General features: G+C 39.4%; 1 protein-coding gene across 1 annotated transcript; it reads left to right on the forward strand.

The window, feature by feature from the left end:
* The first annotated feature begins 1,600 nt into the window (after positions 1-1,600).
* FAM3C (FAM3 metabolism regulating signaling molecule C) lies at positions 1,601-14,251 on the forward strand. The gene is made up of 8 exons (XM_064446595.1): positions 1,601-1,739; positions 2,959-2,988; positions 3,408-3,531; positions 8,215-8,273; positions 9,659-9,709; positions 10,211-10,295; positions 12,518-12,644; positions 13,715-14,251. Exons 1-8 carry the CDS (start codon positions 1,712-1,714, stop codon positions 13,802-13,804), a joined length of 594 nt encoding a protein of 197 aa, XP_064302665.1. The 5' UTR covers positions 1,601-1,711; the 3' UTR covers positions 13,805-14,251.
* The last annotated feature ends 8,765 nt before the right edge of the window (positions 14,252-23,016 follow it).

The raw sequence follows: 23,016 nt of genomic DNA on the forward strand, positions 1-23,016 counted from the left end.
AGGCTCAGGATATAGAGTGGAGGGGATGTTTAGTGCTCAGACTGACTTCTTGTTCATCTTGCCTAGTATCTACTGAAATAACATTCTCCCCAACTGCCACTGCCTAGATGACACATTCCAAAATCTGGTACCATCTTGTCTTTTTCAGCAGTGCTGCTTTGAAAACCTTTTCTCCACTTCTTAATGCATGTTCAGATCATGTGTTTTCTCTAGTGCTTACATGTGGTTCACTACCTTTCAAGTGCAATAATCTTTGGAGTTCTAGCATAATATTTTTATATTAAGTTTGCATCTGTGTTTTCTTACATGGTATATATGTGCTGACACACAGAGGAAGACTGAGCTACAAGCAACCAAAGAAGTTGTATCTCTTTCTTAATTTTTCTTTTGCTATCCATTTATCTTTTTTTAGCCTTTTGGAAGGATTGATTAACATCTCTCATCCTTCTGAAAGCTGAGTAATTGGTTTATTTTAAGGTTTTCTGAACAGCCCATCACAGAAGCAGTCTGAGATCTACAGGAGTATGTTTGGGATTTTTTTTCTGAAGGGTTTATTTAGCCAGCAATCTTGAGAAACAGAAGCATGCTGTAAGGTTGCTTTTTCCGAACAGTTTGACATTCTGGGGTGAGACAGGCAGGCAGGGTGTTGATCAGATGCCTCCTCACCTAACTTCTACTCTGAGTCAGTTAGGATTTTACACCAAGCATTCTGTAAAGATCTATTGAAAATGACGCTAAAAAATGGCGGGGTTCATGGTAATACTACATACACCTGAATTTCCATTTCAGATGTAAACTGTTGTGGTCTTGTGCTTCCAGCTCTCTTCCCAGGAGGTAGTTTGACTGCTCAGCACTGGAGAAAGGCTTGTAAATCTTCAAGCTACCTGAGGCTTCAACATATTAAAAGTGGGAGGGGAGAGGTTCTGCTTTTTAGTACTTTTTAAAAATAGCTCTTTTGAGTCTTCAAACTAATTTTTTGAAGGTCAGTAATTCAGATTTGTTGAAAAAGAGGTGAGGAGTCTTTTTTTGTTTGATTGGTTGTGGGCTGTTTTTGTTTGTGTTTTTTTTTTTTGTATGTAATGCTCAGACCTGACTGACCAGAGCAGCCAAGCTACAGTATATGAACAGAACCCTAATCACTCAGTCTTGACCATACATTAAAATAGAGGTAGCTCAATTTTGGGGGTTGGGAAAGAGGAGTGTTTGTGAACAGTGAGGAAACAGGTATACGTGGCTGAGAACAGGGAAGTGGAATGGGGAGAGGTGTGAATTTGCCCTTTGGACAGCAGCCAGTTAGATCAGTTTAGTTAGTTGTTTTCTGTTGAAATCCAGCTTAAAAAAAAAAGTCTGTGGTTTCTGTTGGTATACTGTGGTGTCAGGCAAGCATGATGCTGGAGAAAGCTGAGAGCAGGGTATGCATTTGGTTTAGTAACCTGATGGACTGGCTCAGTTGCACCTTACATTGCAGTGTCAGTTTCCTGCAGATTACTTCTGTTCAGTTAGTCCACAAATCATCATCCTGTTTGAGTTCCGCTTAGTGTAATCTGATACACATTTCTCCTGTAGTTAATTTTGGTAAACAATGTTATCATTTGCAGATAATTTTTATGAAACTTTTCTATGCTTTTGAATAGGTGCTGCGAAGTTGGTGGTAGTCGTAGCGATATTTTTATTGACGTTTTATGTCATATCTCAAGTGTTTGAAATAAAAATGGATGCAAACTTAGGACACATATTTGGTAAGTGATGACTTTGTTTTCTCCGGACATCTATTAATATTTACTTGAGCCATAATCAAGAATATCAGATTCATTTTGCTTAAAACTTTTACACTTAAGAATTCTGTGTTTTTTTAATGTGTACCTCTTACTTTTTATAGATATATTACACATATATAAACATAATGTGTGTATTAAGCTATTTTCTGTATGAAAATAACCTACCCGTAATTTTTTAAAATTAAATTTTAAATTTAAACTAATTAAATTTAAATTCATTTAATTTAAATTAACCTACCCTCTTAATCAGTTTGATTCTTTTGCCTGCCAAGTATGCATAATTTTACATGCTTTTTCTGTTTACTGGTACTTACAGTCCTAGTCTGGAGTTGTAAACTTGAAGACTTGAATGACGTTTATGGAAATCTGCACTCTGCCTTTCTGCTGCTTAAGCAGTTCAAAATTTATGTTTTGGGTGGGCTTTTTTGCTTGCACAGGTATACTACTGTGTACGATTGAATGTGCAGTAATCAAAATATTTCACATGTGCCCAGGTTCTACACAGAAAAGGATTAGCAGCTGAGGTGACTTAAAATTCAAAGTCTGTTTTGAACCAACTTCATCTTTAAAGGGGCTTTTTGTTACAAAATCACCATTTTTGGTACATGGGCAGGGTTCACGTTATTTAACTCCAGATTACTGCAGTGTGAGCTGACATCTGAACCAGTCGCTAGAGGCATCTTCAATAATCGTTGAAGAGACACGGGTGTCATTAAGGATTACAGATGTATTGTAGATATGTGCATGATGAGGTCACTTGTCTCTTGGGATAGGAAGAAAGGGAGTCATGAATGCTTGGGTTCAAATATACCTGAGCTGCAGGCTTCCAGTGTTAGGGAAAAGGAATGCCATCCTGGTAAAGCTGTAAGAAGAGAATTCATTTCACTTTAGTGCCCACACCTCCACAAGCCCCTGGTGGTTTGCATCTCCATGGACCTTTCTGTTAATCGGAGAGTAATAAATTAAGGCGGTGCTTCTAAATGTGGTTCCTGATAATTTTCATTCTTTACTGTGTAAAGGTTAATGTTTTACTGGAACATAACTTTCAGATGTGTTTGGTACTTCATGTCAACCAACCTGTCTTTATAGGGGTACAGAAAGGTTTTAAATTTGTAGGATATTTTATAGCAGATGACACTTTAATAGTAACAGCTTGTAAAATTTTCTTTTTGCATTTTAGCTAGATCAGCACTGGATGCAGCTGCACGCTGTGAGTATTCATGTGCATGTGTTATTGCTGTGACTTGCTTTTGCTAATTAATAAGACTGTTGAATTTTCATAGCTAAGAAAGTCTTAATTACACTTTAAACATAATCAGAAACTCATTTCCCTCTTTTCCTGATTTCCTAATATCCTGGTAAAGTCTAGTTTTTGCCAGCATTTCACTTGTAGTTTTGTCTTGTGACTTTTGACGACAGTGCCAGAGCAAGCAGCAGGGTGAGAATAAGAGATAGAATAATGAGGTAGTGCAGGAGACCCAAATTATTTTAAGCTTCTATGAAACTGCAGATAAGATACCATTTCTCTTGTCTTTTTTCCTTGAATTCCTTCATAAAACTAACTGATAGTTCTCTGTTAGCCTACCTATGGTGTTGTCCCTAAAATCCTGGTTTATTTCCTTTTGAAAGCTACAAAACCTCCAAGATACAAATGTGGGATCTCTAAAGCTTGTCCTGAGAAGCATTTTGCATTCAAAATGGCAAGTGGAGCAGCGAATGTAGTGGGACCTAAAATTTGTGTAGAAGATAATATGTAAGTATTTTCACCTGTTGTTTCTAAGAATCTCTTTCAAATGCTGTCTTGGATCACTTTGCACACAAAATCAGTAGTTTAAGTGGTTCTTTGTCATTTCATTTTGCCAATGGTTTGACTACATGAAAAAATTATATTGTATTACAACTTAATCTCTGATGAAGCACACTTAATACTCTGCAGTAAATGCAGAAAAATAAGTTATTTTAATACATGCAAGATGGCTTACACTTTATTTCAGGTTTACAGACTTAAGTGTTAGACTTTGTCAAGTCAGATACAAACTTGCCTTGAAGTAACTTATTCTTGTGCTTCTAATAGTAATTCAGTGAATTACTATTTTTAAGTAATTAGTCTTGATACTTCTAACTGAATGTCACCAGCTAAAACTGCTGTGGAATTGTCTTCTGCAAGTCATCTTTAAACTGTCTCTTTCCATATGTTCCAATGTTAGAACATATTTTCCGCTTTTCTTTAAAGGATTACTTAAAAACGGAAAAATAGTATTTTAATGATTGGTAGTTATTTAATTGTGCTGATGGTAGCTGAAGTTAATATACTTCAAATAATTGTGAAATGAGGAAAGGAACTGCTTGAAATATAGTTTGGTTTTGAGTTTGTCTGGTGTTTCTAACAACTATTTTTAACACAGTATTATCAGTAGTACTGTGTCTAGAGTAGTTAACTGAGTACCTTTCAGTAAGCTCCATAAGAGGAATATTAATATTTATTTTTAGACTCTTTGTTTCTTTGCTCTGAGGTTGTTCCTGCTTATTGTCACCCAGAGTGTGCAGCTTCATATAACACAATCACTCGGTAGTACCTGTCATGTGTCAGAAAAGATACGATTGTTAGCGTTGTTGGAAGGAGATTTTTTTTTAATACCAGTTGCACTTTCAAGCCTTTGCCTTCCATTTGCATTTAAACTATTTTACTACTTTAGCTGTTTCTCAGCCCACACTATGAGTACAGCATGGTTCTGATAGCACATACGGCAGTTAGCGCTAATGAATTCTACAGCAAATGGCAACTTGACTGTGAACAACATGCCCCATGTAATATAGTAAATAGGATAATTATTCTATACGAGAGTAAAAAGTATTGGTTTATATTTTCCATAACTGTACTGTCTGAAGTAACTCTGTAAGATTAATCTTGTATGGTCTTAAAGAGAAGACTGGTTTTAGCACTAACTCTAGCAATTAAGATGTAGCAAAGTTGAAATGGCAGCTTTTTTCCACAACTAAACACGTGCAGTTTCTTCGCTTTGTGTTATTAGTAGAAACAGGAGCACCATTCAAATTTCAAACTGTTCTTTGAGGCCAACTTAGCTCAAGCTTGCTCGCTTGTGTAGGAGTGTGTTTGCAGTGGAACATCACAGTGTAGTCATGGAGCACATGCAAAGTGAACATGAGCTCACCGTTGGGACATACTAACTAAAAGGTGCTAGGTTTTGCTTTCCATTCTTAACCATTGATTCGCTTCGTGACCTTGGACAGTCTTATCTAATCTCTCTGCATGGTATTTTTGTTGGTGTTACAAAACGTGCTACCTTGACATTCTGGTTGCTAGGAAGCGTAATGTCTGTGAAGACTTGGGGTGGTTCACTGATTAAAAGTTGTGGGAGTGCAAGTAATATTTTAACTTCAGGATTGTAGGGTGGGTTTTGTTTGTTTGTTTTAAATGTCTTGCTTACTGGTTAACCAAAAGAGATTGTTGTTCCTGTGGAGAAAAAAAAAAAAACCCTCTACAGGATATTTCACAGAAGAAAGTGACATAAAGACAGTAGTTGCTGGCAAGAAATCCTCAGTTCTTTTAATACTAGTGTGCAGCTTGGTGCATAGCTGTTGGAGTCTTAAGTCCAGTTGGCCTTGGCAAAAAGCTTTCTGAATTCCTTCTGAGGAGGACTTGTAATGTCTATTTAAATGTCTACCAGAAAATTTGATTAATTTTATATTATCTCCTGCTTTGCTCATAACGCATTTGATTTCTTTCAAAAGCTCCCATAACTTGTTGATTGTAAATTGTTGGAAGAATTCTAAAACTGATGAACGGCTGCCCTCCTGTGGGAAAACTGTCACATTACAGCTGTAGTATTGTAACTTAGTGCACAAGCAATCTCGAGTGTGTGAAGTAGTATCCCAGAGCTCTGAAAGAACTTACTTCCTCTTCGGTAGCTCTTTTTTTTTAGTGACATTTTGTGAACTCACTCCTGCAAAATGCTGTTTTCCTGATTACTTTGTATTCTTCATACTTCCAAGACAAGGAAGCAGGGAGAAGTTTTCATTAACTGGTCAATGATAGTATGTAGGTGTTTTGCTGTGTATTAAGCATAAGGATGTCGCTTGGTTTATGAGAGCACTAAAGGTGCTGATATAATTCAGAATGCATTTAATGTCTCAATTTTTCTTTTTAATTATATAGATATTTTGGTGCAAAATAGGAATTCTGCTGTATAGAAGTTCAGTTATAGTCTTGTTCTTCTAATTGGAATGACAAATTTTTCTAATTTGAAAAAACATGCTGTAGTCATCATCAAAATATTAAATATTGTAGTTGCTACTTCATGGGCTTTTTTACCAGCAGCTTCTCCATGCAATTTTACTTCTTCCAGTAGGAAGCCAGTTGCATGACTGTGCCGCAGTAACCTTATAGCAGAATGTTGCACTACATTCCTTTAATAACTAGTAATTCTTGTATCCATATTTGCAGGATTTTTTGTTGTCTGAAATCCATTTTAACTTCTGTGATGTATGTGTGGTTTTTCAGCATCTAGTCACCCCAGTATTGAATATTTTTGTCTGCTATTTGCAGAGAATTTTGTAGTTAAAAGGAAGTCATTCTTCTTGGAAAATTGAATGTCCGTTAAATTTTATATGATTAAAGGAATGTGTTCAGAACTTCATAAATAAAAAAAGGCAGTGGTTTCAGTTTTTATTTGCCATATGTTTTTGTTGTTTAGAACAGATGCTAAGACGTGACATGAAAATCATGTGATTAGAGAAGAAATAGTCTTCCATAATGGCTAAAATACTTCTGGAGTTCCTCACTAACCAGAACTAAATTCTACATTCCAGCAGAAAATTTCAAGTCTTCTATTTTAGAAGTTATTGAATTAGAGTTTTAATTTTAATCAGAATTTTTGGCAGATGGTATAACTTAGAGGACTAACAGAAGAATATGGACTCTTTCATCTCTGCTTACTAGCTCTTTAAAACCTAAGTCACTGTGCCAAGAGTTACCATTAACCGGTAGTCTTTCACGGCCTCTCTGAACTACTAATACTGAGACTGTTCCTGATAGTTGTCTATTCAATTTGACATTCCTCTAAATTTTGGCATTTGTCTTCATCCTGGCTGCAAAAGATAGCATCAGAGAGGAGGATTTATGTCATAGTTCTGTGATAGACCATTTCTTGTGTCTCGCCGATCACAAAGTTAGCACGAGAAAGCTGATGTTGCAGCTGTGTAAGGATGCAGTCCGTCCGAAACATTGCTTCGAACGATGTTCAGACATGACTTGGACATCACGTGATCACAGAAGAAATGTGAAAAAAGCTTTGAACATAACAGGATTGTATACATCTGCAGCCCCTTCGCAGAGCAAGCTGGGGAGGTTAAAGAAATCCTGATCAGGATGGAATTAACACATCTGTTAGAGCGTGTTTGTAATTAATGAGATCTGTGCACCTATATGCTTACGCTTTAGGGGCTTTCTTGAATCTCAGCTGAAGACTTCTTCGCTATCTTAATTTATGTAATTGTTTCAACCCTTACTCCTATTTCTCCTTGTATACATTAACTCTAGCTTCAGAATGTTAATGCTGGGGCCCGGCAGCAGAACAGAAATCTTATACAGTGCCAGTGAAAAGGGATGAGGCGGCCTGGAAGCTTCCTCTCACTGGAGCGGTACACCCGCCATGACCCAAGGCAGCACAGCGTCCTAGCTAACAGTCTTGATGTTCCCTTTAGCTCTTTACAGCTCTGAGAGGCTTCCATCTCATAATGCATCTCTTTCCAGCTCCTTTGCCACTCTGAGTTTGGCCAAATAATTGCTGTCATAGATCATGACAGTTTTCTTGGGATGTGTAACTGTACTCTGAGATTGTATTAATTGTTTAAAGTCTCATCAGTGTATTACCTATTTTTCTTGGATATAGCTTTCCTGTTATAGGTATAAGTAGCTAATTGCTTTGACTTTCTTGTCTCTTAGTGTGGTGCTGCAATATTACTTTTAAATGCCTCGTTCAGTCAGCTTTTAAACTGGACACTTTTGTTCATCATGTGCCTACAAAAAAAGCTTAAAATATTGGTTATGTGACTGTGCTAAGCTCCTCAAATTATTATTTGTTTCAGGCTCTTTAACTGCAAGGAATTTTCTTAAATACATTAAAACACTTTATTTTTTGTGATACTTCTAATGTACACACATACTTTGAAACCAAGGTGATTAAGCAATCAAATGAAACAGATACAACTGGGGTTATTTGTATTGTTCTCAGTTCATTGGTGCCAATAACAGCACACAGATTAGTTCAAGGAGATTTTGTTTTGTTTAAGTACTCATGAGCATGTGGTCTTTCAACTATGTATCTCTTAAAATTTGATTGATCCTATTTAAAAAACAAATATTTCACATCAGAAAATTGTCCTGTTAAAAGTAAAATTGTTTATTTTGTTTCAGTTTAATGAGTGGAGTTAAAAATAATGTTGGCAGAGGAATAAATGTGGCCTTGGTCAATGGTAAGTGACGTCTTAAGTGAGCAGGTTGTCTTAATTTTCAAACTGTTTCTGAAATTTAAGATGAAATACTAAGGGATGGTGAAAGGCAAGCAGGGGGAGAAAAGAAAGTTTTCAGTATATTTATACTGAAATAATGTCAGATCTTAGCCCTTACACATTTTTGTTAGAAAATAGAAAAACTAAGTGCATTTACTTCTAAAAATGTGTGATGAAAATAGTAATGTGGAGTGCTGTGGTGACTCTCTCAGTGATACATCAGACAAACTCCTAATGCACGCATGAAGTGGAAGACAAAATGCTGCTACTTTCGGCTTTGTGTGTTGCCACTACTAATAAAACTTTATAGATTAAATTCTTCTGTTGCTCTCTTCAGTGAAACTTATTTAACAATTCTGTTACTACATGGAAAGACTAGCTCATTATGTCCTAGCTTGCTGTCAGTATATTAGATTAGTCCATATCTAGAGATCTTGTCCCGTTGTGTAATTGGGTTCAGGATTCTTAACTTTCATTAAATCCAAACAAATTTATCTGTGTGTCACTTTGAAAGCTGAACTGAATGATGGTACTAGCAGTTTTGTTCTTAATGTGTAGGAAGCACTGAGATAGCACTTTGTCATTTCACTGCAATATAAATTCATGTTATTTTTGGATTGTACTCAAGTTTACATCATTTAAGGCATGACTTGAACAATACTCACCTAATCCTGTTTTGCCCTCCTAAATTGTCTCAATCTGTTCAAAACCAAAATACCTACCTTTGTATTACACAGTTGCCAGTCTTTCTGTCTTCCAAACTTTAAATGAATGTTTGTATTAAAAAGAAAATTCCGCCCTCCATCAAATACTGCATTTTAGACATGATAGTAAAAAAAGAAGCTGAGATTACTGTATTGTCCACCTTCTTCTATTTGTTTTGGATATTTAAATCAACTTGAGAATTTCCATGCACTAGCAACACATGAAGTGTAATTTTAATCTTTCTTACTTTCCAAGTGGCACTAAAGAAAGGTAACCTATAGCTGTGCTACCTATTTTTGCAAAAGCAGCGTATTTTAAAAAAAATCAAATCTATGAAGTGAATTATCTTTATTGGTTTTAGAGGCTGTGGGCTTTTTGTTTTATATTCCACTTGAAGCAAAATTCAGAAGTTTGCATCTTCTCTCTTTTTTCCCTTCTTACCTTTTCCTGCACGTTTTAACAAACTGCTCTGCTGTTTAAGGAGCAATCTTCATAAAAGATAGAGTTACCGTAGGAATTGATTTATATGGTGTCTTCTGCAGCACTTTCTCTGAAAGAGTCATTAAGAGGAGTTGGGCATGTTGTCTGTAAAATAATTTTGGCTATATTTGATGACACCAAATATTTATTTTCTTTTCTTCCAGGCAGAACAGGAGAACCATTAGACACTAAATTCTTTGACATGTGGGGAGGAGGTAGGTGCAGTTACTGTAGCTGGTTAGAAAGAAAATTTAAATGCCCCTGTTTTCTTTCCTTCCCCTCCCTTCTCCCTGCTCTCCCCACTGCCCCCCCCACCCCCACCCCCACCCCCTTCCAGGCTCCATTTGCTGTGGTGGTTTAAGATGATAGTTAAGGCAGTGCTTTGCCTCTACCTTTTGTAATAGCGAGGAGTATGCAGCTTAAAAAAAAACCACAAATAGTTGAGGTGGGAGGGAATGGTATGGTTAATCAAACACACTTGTTCTCCCGAGTAGTTCCCACTAGTGCTTATGTCTTTACACAGTATGGATGAAACTACATAAAAGGAAAGAGTTCTCTGATGCATTTTATCTTTCTTCCACTTAGCATCTTTTTGTAAATTTATAAGTACATTTACAAATATTCTTAAAAGGAGTGGCTTTGCAGGAGGCATTGCAGGTGTTTAAATATGGAATGGTTGCTTGTTATTAAACAGTTTTGTGTTCTTTCCTCTTCAGATGTGGCACCATTTATTGAATTTCTGAAGTCCATCCAGGAGGGCACGATAGTGTTAATGGGAACATATGATGATGGTGCAACCAAGTATGTAATAAATTTATGTAGTAAATATTGCTTAAACTTCTAAATGCCATTTTATACTGAAAAAAAAATGCATTCTTTATCACACAATCACTTTTCATAAAGTTCTGTTCTTCCAAGAATGATGGATTTGACGCTATGCTTTCAGTTTGTTAGTTTTTATAATGCTGATGTGATTTGGGGACAGCAAGGATCAAATTAAAACTAATGGGCTATGTACGTATTTACACAGAAAACGTAGGTGTATACTTTTGTGATCCCAACAACAGAGAAACAATAAATTAGGTACTAAATTAGACCCTTTATTATCTCTATTAGCAGAAATATCACAAGTCTTCAAAAATCTGAAGAGGCCAGAGATTAATAGTTGACTGATTAGCAATCAGTACCCATAATTCTCAGTACACGTAATGGGTTTTCTTGTTCCTTGGAGAAAAGACATTAATACAACAAGATGACAATGTAGCACATATGGTCAGTCCAACAAACTGCTTACTCATAGCTATGAAGAATACATTTGCATGTCAGGCATAGTACTTTTTTTAAACTATACCCTTATCTTCCCCAGTTCCTGAAGACCCTGTAGCTTCTAGCTGCTCTCCTAGAATTTCTCCCCACATCTTGGGGTTTTTTTGGTGTGTGTGTGGGTTTTTTTTGTTTGTTTCTTTTTGGGTTTTTTGTTTGTTTTTAAATGGATGCTGCGAAGGATATCTGTCGTCTTGGAGATGTTCTGATTTTCCTATTGCTGATAGCTCATTCTGTCTTATCCTAGTAAATGCAGATATGTCCAGACATAGGAATGTGACTGTGAGAACATACTCTGGTGGAAACTGGTCTGTTCCATCCAGCACTTTTCCAAAGGATTGCTTTTCGACTTGAAAATTAAGAGGTTTTTCTTTTTCCCTTTTCCTCTGTTGTTTTAATAACATTTAACTTTTTTTCTAATATGCTCTGTATTTTTTGGTTCAATCTGTCATCCACAGCTTTTCTGTATTTTTTTTTTTATATCGGACCAGGTTTCCTATGACAAAATCCTGACGTTGCAGTAAATTTTTGCATTAAATTCTTCAGTGTCTGTACCTTCACTGCTTTTAGAAGAAGAGAGCAATTTCATGTTTCTTTATGTTAAGGCTGGATCTTCCGTCTGTTGTGCTACTCACTTGTTTTGTTACTTTTCTTTTTGCTCTTTTTCCTTTCTTCTTTTTGTTTTAGATAAGTACAGTTAGTTTGCTTCAGTAATCATTTCACAGCTGATGTTTTTGAAAGCTTGTATGTAGATGTGTCAGCTACACAAGAAGGTGAATTTGGCCCATTCGTGCTGACAGCCAGGAACTACTGCGTATTAGTGATATTACATAATTGACCAAAACCTTACCACTGGTGGTTGATGGTAATCATAAACGCCGCTTCTTGAAAACAATTAAAATTGTGAAGAACCAACATGTTTAAAAGATAAAACAAAAATCAAAATAAAAATATTTTAAGTATAAGGTGCCCTAATGCTCTAGAAACTTGGAGTGCGAGTTGTGCAGATAACCTCCAAAGAGCTTAATCATTTTCATAATAGCTAAAGTGAGTCATACAACTATATCTCAGTAAGTAGTAATAATCAAAAGTGGTGTGTGTTGTTTAATAATTGGGCAAATGTAGTAACTGAAAAAAAAAGAGAGGTTTTGGCATGATAACTTATCCTCCAGAATCGTTTTCCCTTCCATACTAAAATTATCTTCCTTGGACCTACAGGCACTGAACTGTGCTGTGGGGCAGCATTCTGACTTTTGAAATAATTGACCCAAGCAGACAAGAACTTCTTTCATATATTTAGGTCATTCTTCTAATCAAAAATAGCTTTTACTTTATCTAGACTTCAGCTTGAGCCTGCAAACAATGTTTACTTTAAAGGTTGACTTTTTTAGTTGCTTGAGGAATTGCTAACATGACTTGCAATGTATGTATAAATTCTCACAGGAGAGGGTTCTTGGCTTTTTTTGATGTACTGATAGGTTTGTATGCTGGTTCCTTGAGACTGCAATATTAAAGAGCAGAGCTCATTAGATCAGGTGATTTCAAAACTAGCCTTATCTAATTCTGAAAGATAGATCTTCCCCAATATTGACTGACTTAAACTATATTTAATCAGATTAAAGCTGAATGGTCTGTTGAACAATGAAAGCTCTAAGGGCATGTGTATTATTCACATACTGAACTTCTCTGTTTTGCTCAAGGCTTAATGAGGAAGCACGGAAACTGATCGCTGAATTAGGAAGCACATCTATTACTAACCTTGGCTTTAGAGACAACTGGGTCTTCTGCGGTGGAAAAGGAGTTAAGACTAAAAGTCCATTTGAACAGGTCTGTGATTCTGTAGCATACTGGTAATTTAACAGCTTATGTTAATTAAGGTGTAGCGTATTTTATAAATACCATGCATTTGTTCGAGATGAATATCTGTTGCAGTACTGGCACACAGTGGTATTTTCAAACTTATTCCTAGACTAGCCTCTTCCTTTTAAATGTACAAAAAAGATTCTTTGGTGATTCACAAATAAGAAAAAAGTCTTATATGGTGTAGATCTTAGTATCCCAGTAATTAGATTATTTATCTTTTTAATGAATGCAATTTAACTCAAAAACTAAAAACTTGCTGCCTAACGCTTGTGTTTTAGTGCACTAACAATGGCAGCCATCTGATAGATAAGTGGTAGTTAAGGTGTTTGTGTTCCCAGCTATTCACTTTGCTCTGCTGGAAAAAATGATTGCTGCCATAGCAAAAATCTGTGAAACAGAGTATGTTTCCATACTTTAGCTGTTAAAATTCAACATGTCATTGTTGCCTTTAATTGCCAGTAAAGGTAGTTTTCCACAAGGAGAGTAAGGAAGTTGTGTTTTTTGTGAGGGAGTGGGAACTACTGCAGGAGCAGTGGCAAACTCTTGGAGGCAGTAACGTCTTACATGACTGCAGATAGTTGCTTGGTGGAAAAATAAACCTCTAATTAAAAAAACCAAACAAACTGAACATTCAACATGAAATAATGTTCTTAGAATTCTGACTATTCATTTTCAGTGCTGTGTAAATTTAGTATCCTTATTCATTTTTTCCTAAGGGTTCATGTTTTAATGCAGTTGGTCTTTTTTTTTTCCCCATGTCTCTTTTCCTAAATAAACATCCACAATAAATTTTAAAAATGTTGTCCCAGTGTGGTTTAACTGTTTTAAGCATACACTTGTCTGAGCAAGTTACATTAAGTGGTGAATACTGAGAGATCGTTACATTTGATACAGAGCACAAGAGGCTAATAGTGATGTATTCTCCTTGTCCATGGCCTGAAAATAAGTAAATAAAATGCCTTTTAAAGCTGTGAGTTAAAGCAACAGGATAAATGACTTTACATTAACGGTAGGTCGATGTTTTCTATTTATAGCATATAAAGAACAACAAGGACACAAACAAGTATGAAGGCTGGCCAGAAGTTGTTGAGATGGAAGGCTGTATCCCTCAGAAGCAAGACTAAATGAAAACAAAAGGAAATGAGAGAGAATATGGAAGAAAATGCACTTTCTGCTTATTATTAGGGAGAGGGCTATGAAGGAGACTGTACTGTAAATAATATTTTTAAAGCATGCTGCAACCATCTTGTCGGTGTGTGCATGAGCACCGACATTTTGAATATTGGGATTATTTATTGCTAACTCACATAGAAATCCTTTTTGTAAATATGTCCAAAATAAAATAAACATCAAATTATTTCTATGCAGATTTCTTAAAAGCACAGTATTTAGTTTGCCTGTGGTAAATAATATCTTGTAGATCAACCGGCTAATAAATTGCATATGCGGATAATAAAAAGATCCTGACAAATGTCGTACTGTCCTCTTAACAGCGTAATGTTGCTGTATGTAACCTTTGTGGAATATGTAGATTTTAGTGATAAGTTAATAAAGAGCTTTAATTTTTTTTATCCTCTGCCTTTTTAATGGCAGCATCACTTTTTATTGAAGTTATTTGGTTATTCTAGTACCAAGTGCTCCAGAAATTTATTTTGTAGTCCCCCATCAAAACTGAATAATCAGCAAAGGAAGAATACATGATAGTGGAATACATATATACCATGAGAAGCACAATATAAATTATTTTTATTAGGGGAGGAACAAAAGTAAATATATAAAGAGTGTGCATGATATTTAGAATCAGCTTGGAAGGATTTGTACTTAATGTGAAAATAGTGTTTACTTTGTAGAAGACACTTGGCATGTTATGCAGCAGTACTGTGGCTAACTTGTTCAGTTTTTATTGCAATTTTTGCACTGCTGCTTAACCATTGATTCTACCTATGGCTGTTCAGCTATAGGGGCTGGTTGCCTAGTAAATGTGAGTAATGGAATAGCTTCCTCTTTCAGTTGTAACATCAGTAATAGATCTCCCATCACAAAGAGCCTGCTAGAAAGCAGTCTGCCTTCTAGTGAGAGTTGTTTTGGGGTACACAGTTACACACTTTTACCACCTATGTCACATCTAATGTGAGCTGGGGCACTTTGTTCTTACAGGGACACGGTAGGGAAAGCATTGTATCTTGGGTTCTGCAATGTCTGATATTTAAACTTAACTGACAAGCTTTCCTTCATCTTTTTTTTTCTTTTATTTTTAAATGGAAAAAATGGACCAAGTTGAAGTGGCCTTATTCTTTAGCTCTTATCAGAGCTGTGAGAAAACATTGCTTTCTTTGGAAACTTCTGTTTCTTTTAAGTAGGGCCAGCTTGAACTTTTGCTGAAATGCAGTATGATATAACTGATGGTGTTGGTATTCACAAAACGGGCTGACACAGAATTGGGTGTAATCTCTGGGAGCTTTGTGTCATGAGATCTTGTGTATAATCTTCAAAAACTTCTAGCCACTACCAATGGGCAAAAACTACAAAGGATTTTTTCACGAGCCTGCTGTGTGAGTTGGAACACAGTGGCACTCAAAATACTACTATTGATGTATTCTGAGAGAATTTTAGTTCTGTGCACTAAAAATTTCAAAAAATATTGGGAATTACTTTGTAAGCCAAATAAATAACCTGTGATACCAGAGTAAAACTGGATTCTGAGTTGTTCTGTATGTTTAACTAGCTTGTTAAATAATGTGGTTTTCTCTCAAGTTTAATGTAGAACAGCAATAAATGCGCCTTATACAGTGAAACTGCTTCTGCTAAATCTTTCAGATTTTCTTGTGTAGGAGGACATGTCAAAATTGTAGATTTTTTTTTTTTATGAAAGTAAAGCCCCTGTTTCTATCAATTGGAAAATAACTTCTATTTCATAACATTAAGCTATTGTGGAAAACTAATTGTGTAAGTCCTGGAATTTTTACAGAAGTACAGTTTTGTTGGTGTGTATGCCAGGATTGGATATGTTGCTATGCAGAATAATATAAAAATAATTTTGAAGCTACTTGGCAGGGTCTTAGGAGAAAAAAAAAAACATTTGTACGCATTAATAGTTTCCCTGGACTGCTCTTGTCTTCATTTTTTTTTGTTTTGAATGCCAATGAATATTTCATCTTTCATTAAACTAAAAAGTTTACATTTCCTCTACAGAATTAAATGGAGAGGAAATAAGACTAAAGGCAGACTTCTTGTAGCCCTTGTATCTTTTAAATTTGTGCCTTTTTTTCAGCAATCTGAATTAATTAAATATATAACTTTTTAACCAGTTAAAGTTGCTCTGACCACAAACATTCTAAACAATGGATTTTAAAGCAATAAAATGGTAGGATTATTTTTGTAACTTCGTAAAAAATTCGATTCATGTGATTTTGATGGATATCTTCTGCTTATTCTCTAACCCATGTCCTCATAGCTGCATCATCTATTAAATAAGACTATCTTCAAGGGTATAAAACTTGTACTGGTGTGGCCATGCAAATGGGGTCTCCTTGCTCTTGTTCATCATCCTGGTCTGTTGACTTCTGTTGTGGTTTAGGCCCAGCCAGCAAAGAAGCCCCAGGCAGCTGCTCGCCCATCCACCTGCCCAGTGGGACTGGGGAGAGAATCAGAAAAGTAAAGAGTGAGAAAACTCGTGGGTTGAGATAAAGACAGTTTAACAGGTAAAGCAAGAGCCACATGTGCAAGCAAAGCAAAACAAGGAATTCATTCATTCCTTCCCTTCCCATCAGCAGGCAGGTGCTCAGCCATCTCCAGGAAAGCAGGGCTCCATCACGTGTAACGGTTACTTGGGAAGACAAACGCCATCACTCTGAACGTCCCCTCCTATTCCTTCTTCTTCCCCCAGCTTTATATACTGAGCATGATGCCATACGGTGTGGGATATCCCTTTGGTCAGTTGGGATCAGCTGTCCCGGCTGTGTCCCCTCCCAGCTTCTTGTGCCCCTGGCAGAGCATGGGGAGCTGAAAAGGTCTCTGACTAGTGTGAGCACTACTTAGCAATGACTAAAGCATCTCTGCATTATCAACACTGTTTCCAGGACAAATCCGAAACACAGCCCCATACTAGCAGCTATGAAGAAAATTACCCCATCCCAGCTGAAACCAGGACAACTTGCCATAGATCTAGTCATGCCACTCTGTCTTGAGTGGGCTAGTTACAGTATCCTCCTGTTCAGGTAAACTTCCTGATGCTTACTCTTAAGAAGTGAGAATTTCTGATATTCTGTGTGCATTTCCTTTGAGTTACCATGCACAAAGATTACTTCTCTGGCTTCCCACAGCTGGTAGTAGGAAGTAGTTGCAAAGATTAAAGCATTTTGTACTGGTAGCTTCTCCCAAAAGTACCTCTGTGTGACAAAGATCCAGGATGCATATTTTCCTACATGAGATGATGGGAACATTTGCAGAATCTTGCAGGCTTGTTGAGACCAGAGCAGTGAGGGAAGGAAAGAGAATGATTGTGGGGAAGTCTACCTCAAAAAGTGCAGCTGTGACAAGAGAGGGGGAGGACACAAGAAGGTTGTAACTTCATCTTTCCTAAGGAGCACCTGGGTCAGATCCAAACCACCTGAAGACTTCGTTGTAAACTCAATTGCTGTGCTAGTGTTGCTTTATGTGGATAATAGGAGTCTTAAAAAAGAAGCTGAAGGGGATCTCTGCCTTGATAGGCCCTCTGCAGCTTCCCTGCTCTCTTTCATGATCAAACTTTTTTTTTTCCTTTTCCTCTGGAAACAGCAGAGCCTTTCACAGCTTTACTTTCCCGAGTGCTATTTTGGAAAAGCTTCCCTTTTCCTGGCACGTTTTGATTTCCAGATGCCTTACCATGGCACTTAGTTCCCTCAAACATTGACATGACTACTAAACGCTTGATGCACATGTAGTCTCCTGAATTGGATTTTCTGCAGGGTGAGTGTTTTTCAAGGATCAGTGTATTAATAAAAAAGAGGCCAAGTGGATAAATTCAAGGAGGAAATTAAGTAATAATAGTGCCACCATAAGTGTTGACTGACACTCCTGTGTAAGGATATGAAGGGTCATAGTTCCTACCTAAACTGACTTGGGTCATGGATGCCATGCAAGGGGCTTTTTATTGATGAAATCCTCTTCAGTTTTATTTCTGTAAGGCCAGGCTAAGGCCATACGCTAGCCTTAATGTAAGGGACCTGGCTAAGAAAATCGAAAACAAAGAAAATGCAAAGGCTGGATGGGAACTTTGAGGCCAAAGCAGGAAGGTGCAAGAACAGTTCTTGGCCTGTTTGGTGATACCATAAGGTACAGTAGCTTCTGATGCTGTACCAGAGTCATGAGGGATACTGCTGCTCATCTTCTGAGCAACGTGCTAAAAGGGCACAAAGACCTAGGCTCAGCTGCCTCCCTGCAGGCAAAAAAAAAAAGAGGAATGACAAAAGACAATGTGCTCTAGCTGAGATGTGTCATTACATTTCTGATTATCTTAATATTAGCTTAAACCCACTTTTAGTTCCTCCTTGCTGCTCCTGTAGTCAGCCCTTTCAGCCTTGCAAACAAGATCTTGCCAAGCTACTCTCCATCATTTAGCAACAGTCTTGGTTAACAGGAGAGGTCCCAGATGACTGGAGGCTGGCCAATGTGACACCTATCTACAAGAAGGAGGGTCCAGGGAACTACAGGCCTGTCAGTCAGCCTGACCTGGGTACCGGGGAAGGTTATGGAGTGGTTCACCTTGAGTGAGCAAACCAGGCATGTGCAGGACAATGAGGGGATGACGCCCAGCCAGCATGGCTTCATGAAAGACAGCTCCTGCTCAACCTCCTCCTATGACCAGGTGACCTGCCTCATGGATGAGGCAAAGGCTGTGGATGTCTACCTGGACTTCAGCAAAGCCTTTGACGCTATCTCCCACAGCATCCTCCTAGAGAAGCTGGTGGCTCATGGCTTGGACGGGTGTATTCTTCGCTGGGTAAAAAACTGGCTGGATGGCCGAGCCCAGAGAGTTGTGGTGAATGGAGCTAAATCCAGTTGGTGGCTGGTCACAAGCGGTATTGTTCAAAGTATGTGGAAAAAGGAACTGGCCACTTGGGAGGAATATAGGAATGTTGACAGGGTATGCAGAGATGCGACGAGGAAGGCCAAGGCCCACTTGGAATTAAATCTGGCAAGGCATGTCAAAGATAACAAGAAGGGCTTCTTTAAATACATTAGTAGTAAAAGGAAGACTGGGGACACAGTGGGCCCACTGCTGAACAGGGAAGGGGCCCTGGCAATGCAGGATGCACAGAAAGCGGAGTTACTGAATGCCTTCTTTGCCTTGGTCTTTACTGCTAAGGCTGGCCCTCAGGCACCTCAGTCCCCAGAGAAGAGAGGATAAATTGGGAGAAAGGAAGACTTACCATTGGTTGAGAAGGACTGGGTCAGAGATCACCTATGCAAACTGGATCCTCGCAAATCCATGGGCCCCGATGTGATGCACCCATGAGTGCTGAGGAAGCTGGCGGATGTTCTTTCTGAACCACTCTCCATCATCTTTGAAAGGTCGTGGAGGACAGGAGAGGTGCCCGAGGACTGGAGGACAGCAAATGTCACTCCAATCTTCAAAAAAGGCAAGAAGGAGGACCTGAGAAACTATAGGCCAGTCAGCCTCACTGCCATCCCCGGAAAGGTGATGGAGCAATTCATCCTGGAGGTCATCTCCAGGCATGCAGAGGACAAGAAGGTTATCAGAAGTAGTCAGCATGGATTCACCAAGGGAAGAACATGCTTGACCAACCTGATAGCCTTCTATAAGGGTGTGACTGGCTGGGTCGATGAAGGGAGAGCAGTGGATGTTGTCTATCTTGGCTTCAGTAAGGCATTCGACACTGTCTCCCATAACATCCTCACAGGCAGGCTAAGGAAGTGTGGGCTGGATGAGTGGACAGTGAGGTGGACAGAGAACTGGCTCAACAACAGAACTCAGAGGGTCGTGATCAATGGAGCAAAGTCTGGATGGAGGCCTGTCACTAGTGGTGTTCCCCAGGGGTCTGTGCTGGGTCCAGTCCTGTTCAACATATTCATCAATGACCTGGACGATAGGAGAGAGCGGAACCTCAGCAAGTTCGCTGGTGATACCAAGCTGGAAGGAGTGGCTGATACACCAGAAGGCTGTGCTGCCATCCAGCGAGACCTGGACAGGCTGGAGTGCTGGGCTGAGGGGAACCTCATGAAATTCAACAAGAGCAAGTGCAAGGTCCTGCAGCTGGGGAGGAACAACCCCATGCACCAGTACAGGCTGGGGGCTGAACTACTGGAAAGTGGCTCTGTTGAGAAGGACCTGGGAGTGCTGGTGGACAGCAAGGTAACCCTGAGCCAGCAATGTGCCTTTGTGGCCAAGAAGGCCAATGGTACCCTGGGATGCATCAAAAGGAGTGTCGCCAGCAGATCAAGGGAGGTTATCCTCCTCCTCCTCTACTTTGCCCTACTGAGACCACATCTGGAGTAGTGTCCAGTTCTGTGCTCCCCAGTTTAAGAAAGACAGGGAACTATTGGAGACAGTCCAGCGGAGAGCTACCAAGATTATCAGGGACTGGAGCGTCTCCCTTATGAGGAAAGGCTGAGAGACCTGGGTTTGTTCAGCCTGGAGAAGAGAAGACTGAGGGGGGATTTCATCAATACCTATAAATATCTAAAGGGTGTGTGTCAGGGTGATGGCACTGGACTCTTCAATAGTGCCCAATGACAGGCCAAGGGGCAATGGGCACAAGTTGGAACACAGGAAGTTCCATCTAGACATGAGAAAGAACTTCTTTCCTGTGAGGGTGCCAGAGCAGTGGCATAGGCTGCCCAGGGAGGCTGTGGAGTCTCCTTCCCTGGAGACCTTCAAAACGTGCCCGGACGCGTTCCTGTGCCCCCTGCTCTGGGTGTCCCTGCTGAAGCAGGGGGGGTTGGACAACATGATCTCCAGAGGTCCCTTCCAACCCCTGCCGTTCTGTGATTCTGTGATTCTCTTGCCCAGGGCTCAGTTCTGGGGCCATATCTGTTTAATATCTTTACCAATGATCTGGACAAGGGGATCGAGCACGCCCCAGTAAGTTTGCACGTGACACCAAACGGGGCAAGAGTGTTGATCTGTTTGAGGGTAGGAAGGCTCTGCAGAGGGATTTGGACAGGCTGGATCAATGGGCTCAGGTCAATTTTATGAGGATTAACAAGGCCAAGTGCTGGGTCCTGCACTTGGGTCACCACAACCCCATGCAGTGCTACAGGTTTTGTGAAGAGTGGCTGGAGAGCTGCCTGGTGGAGAAGGACCTGGGGTTGTTGGTTGACAGCCGGCTGCACATGAGCCAGCAGTGTGCCCAGGTGGCCAAGAAGGCCAACAGCATCCTGGTTTGTATTAGGAATAGTGTGGCCAGCAGGACCAGGGCAGTGATCGTGCCCCTGTACTTGGCACTGGTGAGGCTGCACCTCGGGTACTGTGTTCAGTTTTGGGCTCCTCATGACAAGAAACACATCGAGTTGCTGGAGCGTGTCCAGAGAAGGGCAACGAAGCTGGTGAAGGGTCTGGAGAACAAGTCTTATGAGGAGCGGCTGAGGCAACTGGGGTTGTTTAGTCTGGAGAAGAGGAGGCTGAGGTGAGACCTTATTGCTCTCTACAACTACCTGAAAGGAGGTAGGCTCTATCCCAGCTAAAACCATGACAGGAGGTTGTAGTGAGGAGGGTGTTGGGTTCTTCTCCCAGGTTACTAGTGATAGGATGAAAGGAAATTTTCAGCTGCACATTCTCTGCTGGGGGCACAAGAAGGTGGGAGGGGACACAGCCGGGACAGCTGATCCCAACTGACCAAAGGGATGTCCCACACCGTATGGCATCATGCTCAGTATATAAAGCTGGGGGAAGAAGAAGGAAGGGGGGACTTTCAGAGTGATGGCGTTTGTCTTCCCAAGTAACTATTACCTGTGATGGAGCCCTGCTTTCCTGGAGATGGCTGAGCACCTGCCTGCCCATGGGAAGGGAAGGAATGAATGAATTCCTTGTTTTGCTTTGCTTGCACATGTGGCTCTTGCTTTACCTGTTAAACTGTCTTTATCTCAACCCACGAGTTTTCTCACTCTTTACTTTTCTGATTCTCTCCCCAGTCCCACTGGGCAGGTGGATGGGCGAGCAGCTGCCTGGGGCTTCTTTGCTGGCTGGGGCTAAACCACGACATGTTCCCAGATGCAGCCAAATCATCCTTCCCATTGGAAATCTTGGTGGATGATGTCTTGATTTATGGCTTTTATATTTAAGCCCTCATAGCTGTCTCAAAAACACCTAACACACAATGTAGCTAACTATACCTTGTGTTAAGTTTTGTGGTGTATTAAAAATAAAATCAAAATAGTTCGTTATCCTTTGAAGTATGTAGAAATGAAAAGTTTCTTTTAGGGCTTTAGAATATATATGGAGAGGGTTAGGGATCAGTACAGAGCACTGTAGTAGTCCAGCCACATTGTCAACTGTGTAAAATGCATAGAAATCACTCCATCCTCTACGGGAACTTTCTGATCCCTGGAGGCAGCCCAAAGCAGCTGGTTAGTTCTGTTCCTCTTCCTCATCTTGCAAGTGGTTTAGAGTGGTTTCTTAGCATTGCAGTTATGGGATAATCAGCAAATGGAAAAAAAACAAACCTGAACCCAACTAATATTTCAAGTTTAAGTGGGCAGAACTGTGTTACCCCAAATATGGTCTCAGCAGAGACTATAGTACAGTTCTGTCTTGCCTTAGTGCTGTTTAGTCCTGAGTGACCAAAAGCAAGGATGACTTCTTAAAGAAGCTACTTGTAGTTGTGGTGCCATAAAATCATTGATCAGTGGAAAATGTGCCTGCCTTGAAGCATCAACCCTTCTTACTGTACATGGCTTGCTTGTTTTCCTGAGAGGGCACAACTTTAGCACACTGTGAGGGATCATAAAACTTCTACAGGAGGTGGCTGTAGCATTGAATAATCCCAAAAGTTTGGGTCTACCTAAATCTCTTGCATATAAATCACTAAAATGGATTTATTTCACTAGCTGCTTTGCTTGCAGAAATTCTGTCAAATACTCTTCGTTCGTGCCGTGTGAGTTTTTGTTCTGTTGGTTTGTTTTATATTAAAATCCTGGAGTTTTCAATGCATTTGAAGTGTGAAACTGTAGTTGGACAGTATTCTGATGTTGGCAGCACAGTCAGCTCAAGGAGTTACTACTCCTGGTCACCTCCCCGAGTTGTTACCGCCATGTCCTCAGTGCAGTTTGCTGCTCCAAACTGAGCCAAAGCTATTGTTTGTGGAGTGTTTCTATGAACCATATAGCTAAACCGATG

The sequence above is a fragment of the Phalacrocorax carbo genome, chromosome 1 (genome assembly GCF_963921805.1).
Source record: "Phalacrocorax carbo chromosome 1, bPhaCar2.1, whole genome shotgun sequence".
NCBI lineage: Eukaryota > Metazoa > Chordata > Aves > Suliformes > Phalacrocoracidae > Phalacrocorax > Phalacrocorax carbo.

What these genes read in the sequence shown, in the direction of transcription:
- FAM3C (XM_064446595.1), top strand. Translation starts at nt 1,712, where the DNA reads ATGGATGCAAACTTAGGACACATATTTG. An exon ending in AAACTTAGGACACATATTTG is followed by an intron (nt 1,740 to 2,958) that starts GTAAGTGATGAC and finishes TTTGCATTTTAG; the next exon opens with CTAGATCAGCACTGGATGCA. An exon ending in ACTGGATGCAGCTGCACGCT is followed by an intron (nt 2,989 to 3,407) that starts GTGAGTATTCAT and finishes TCCTTTTGAAAG; the next exon opens with CTACAAAACCTCCAAGATAC.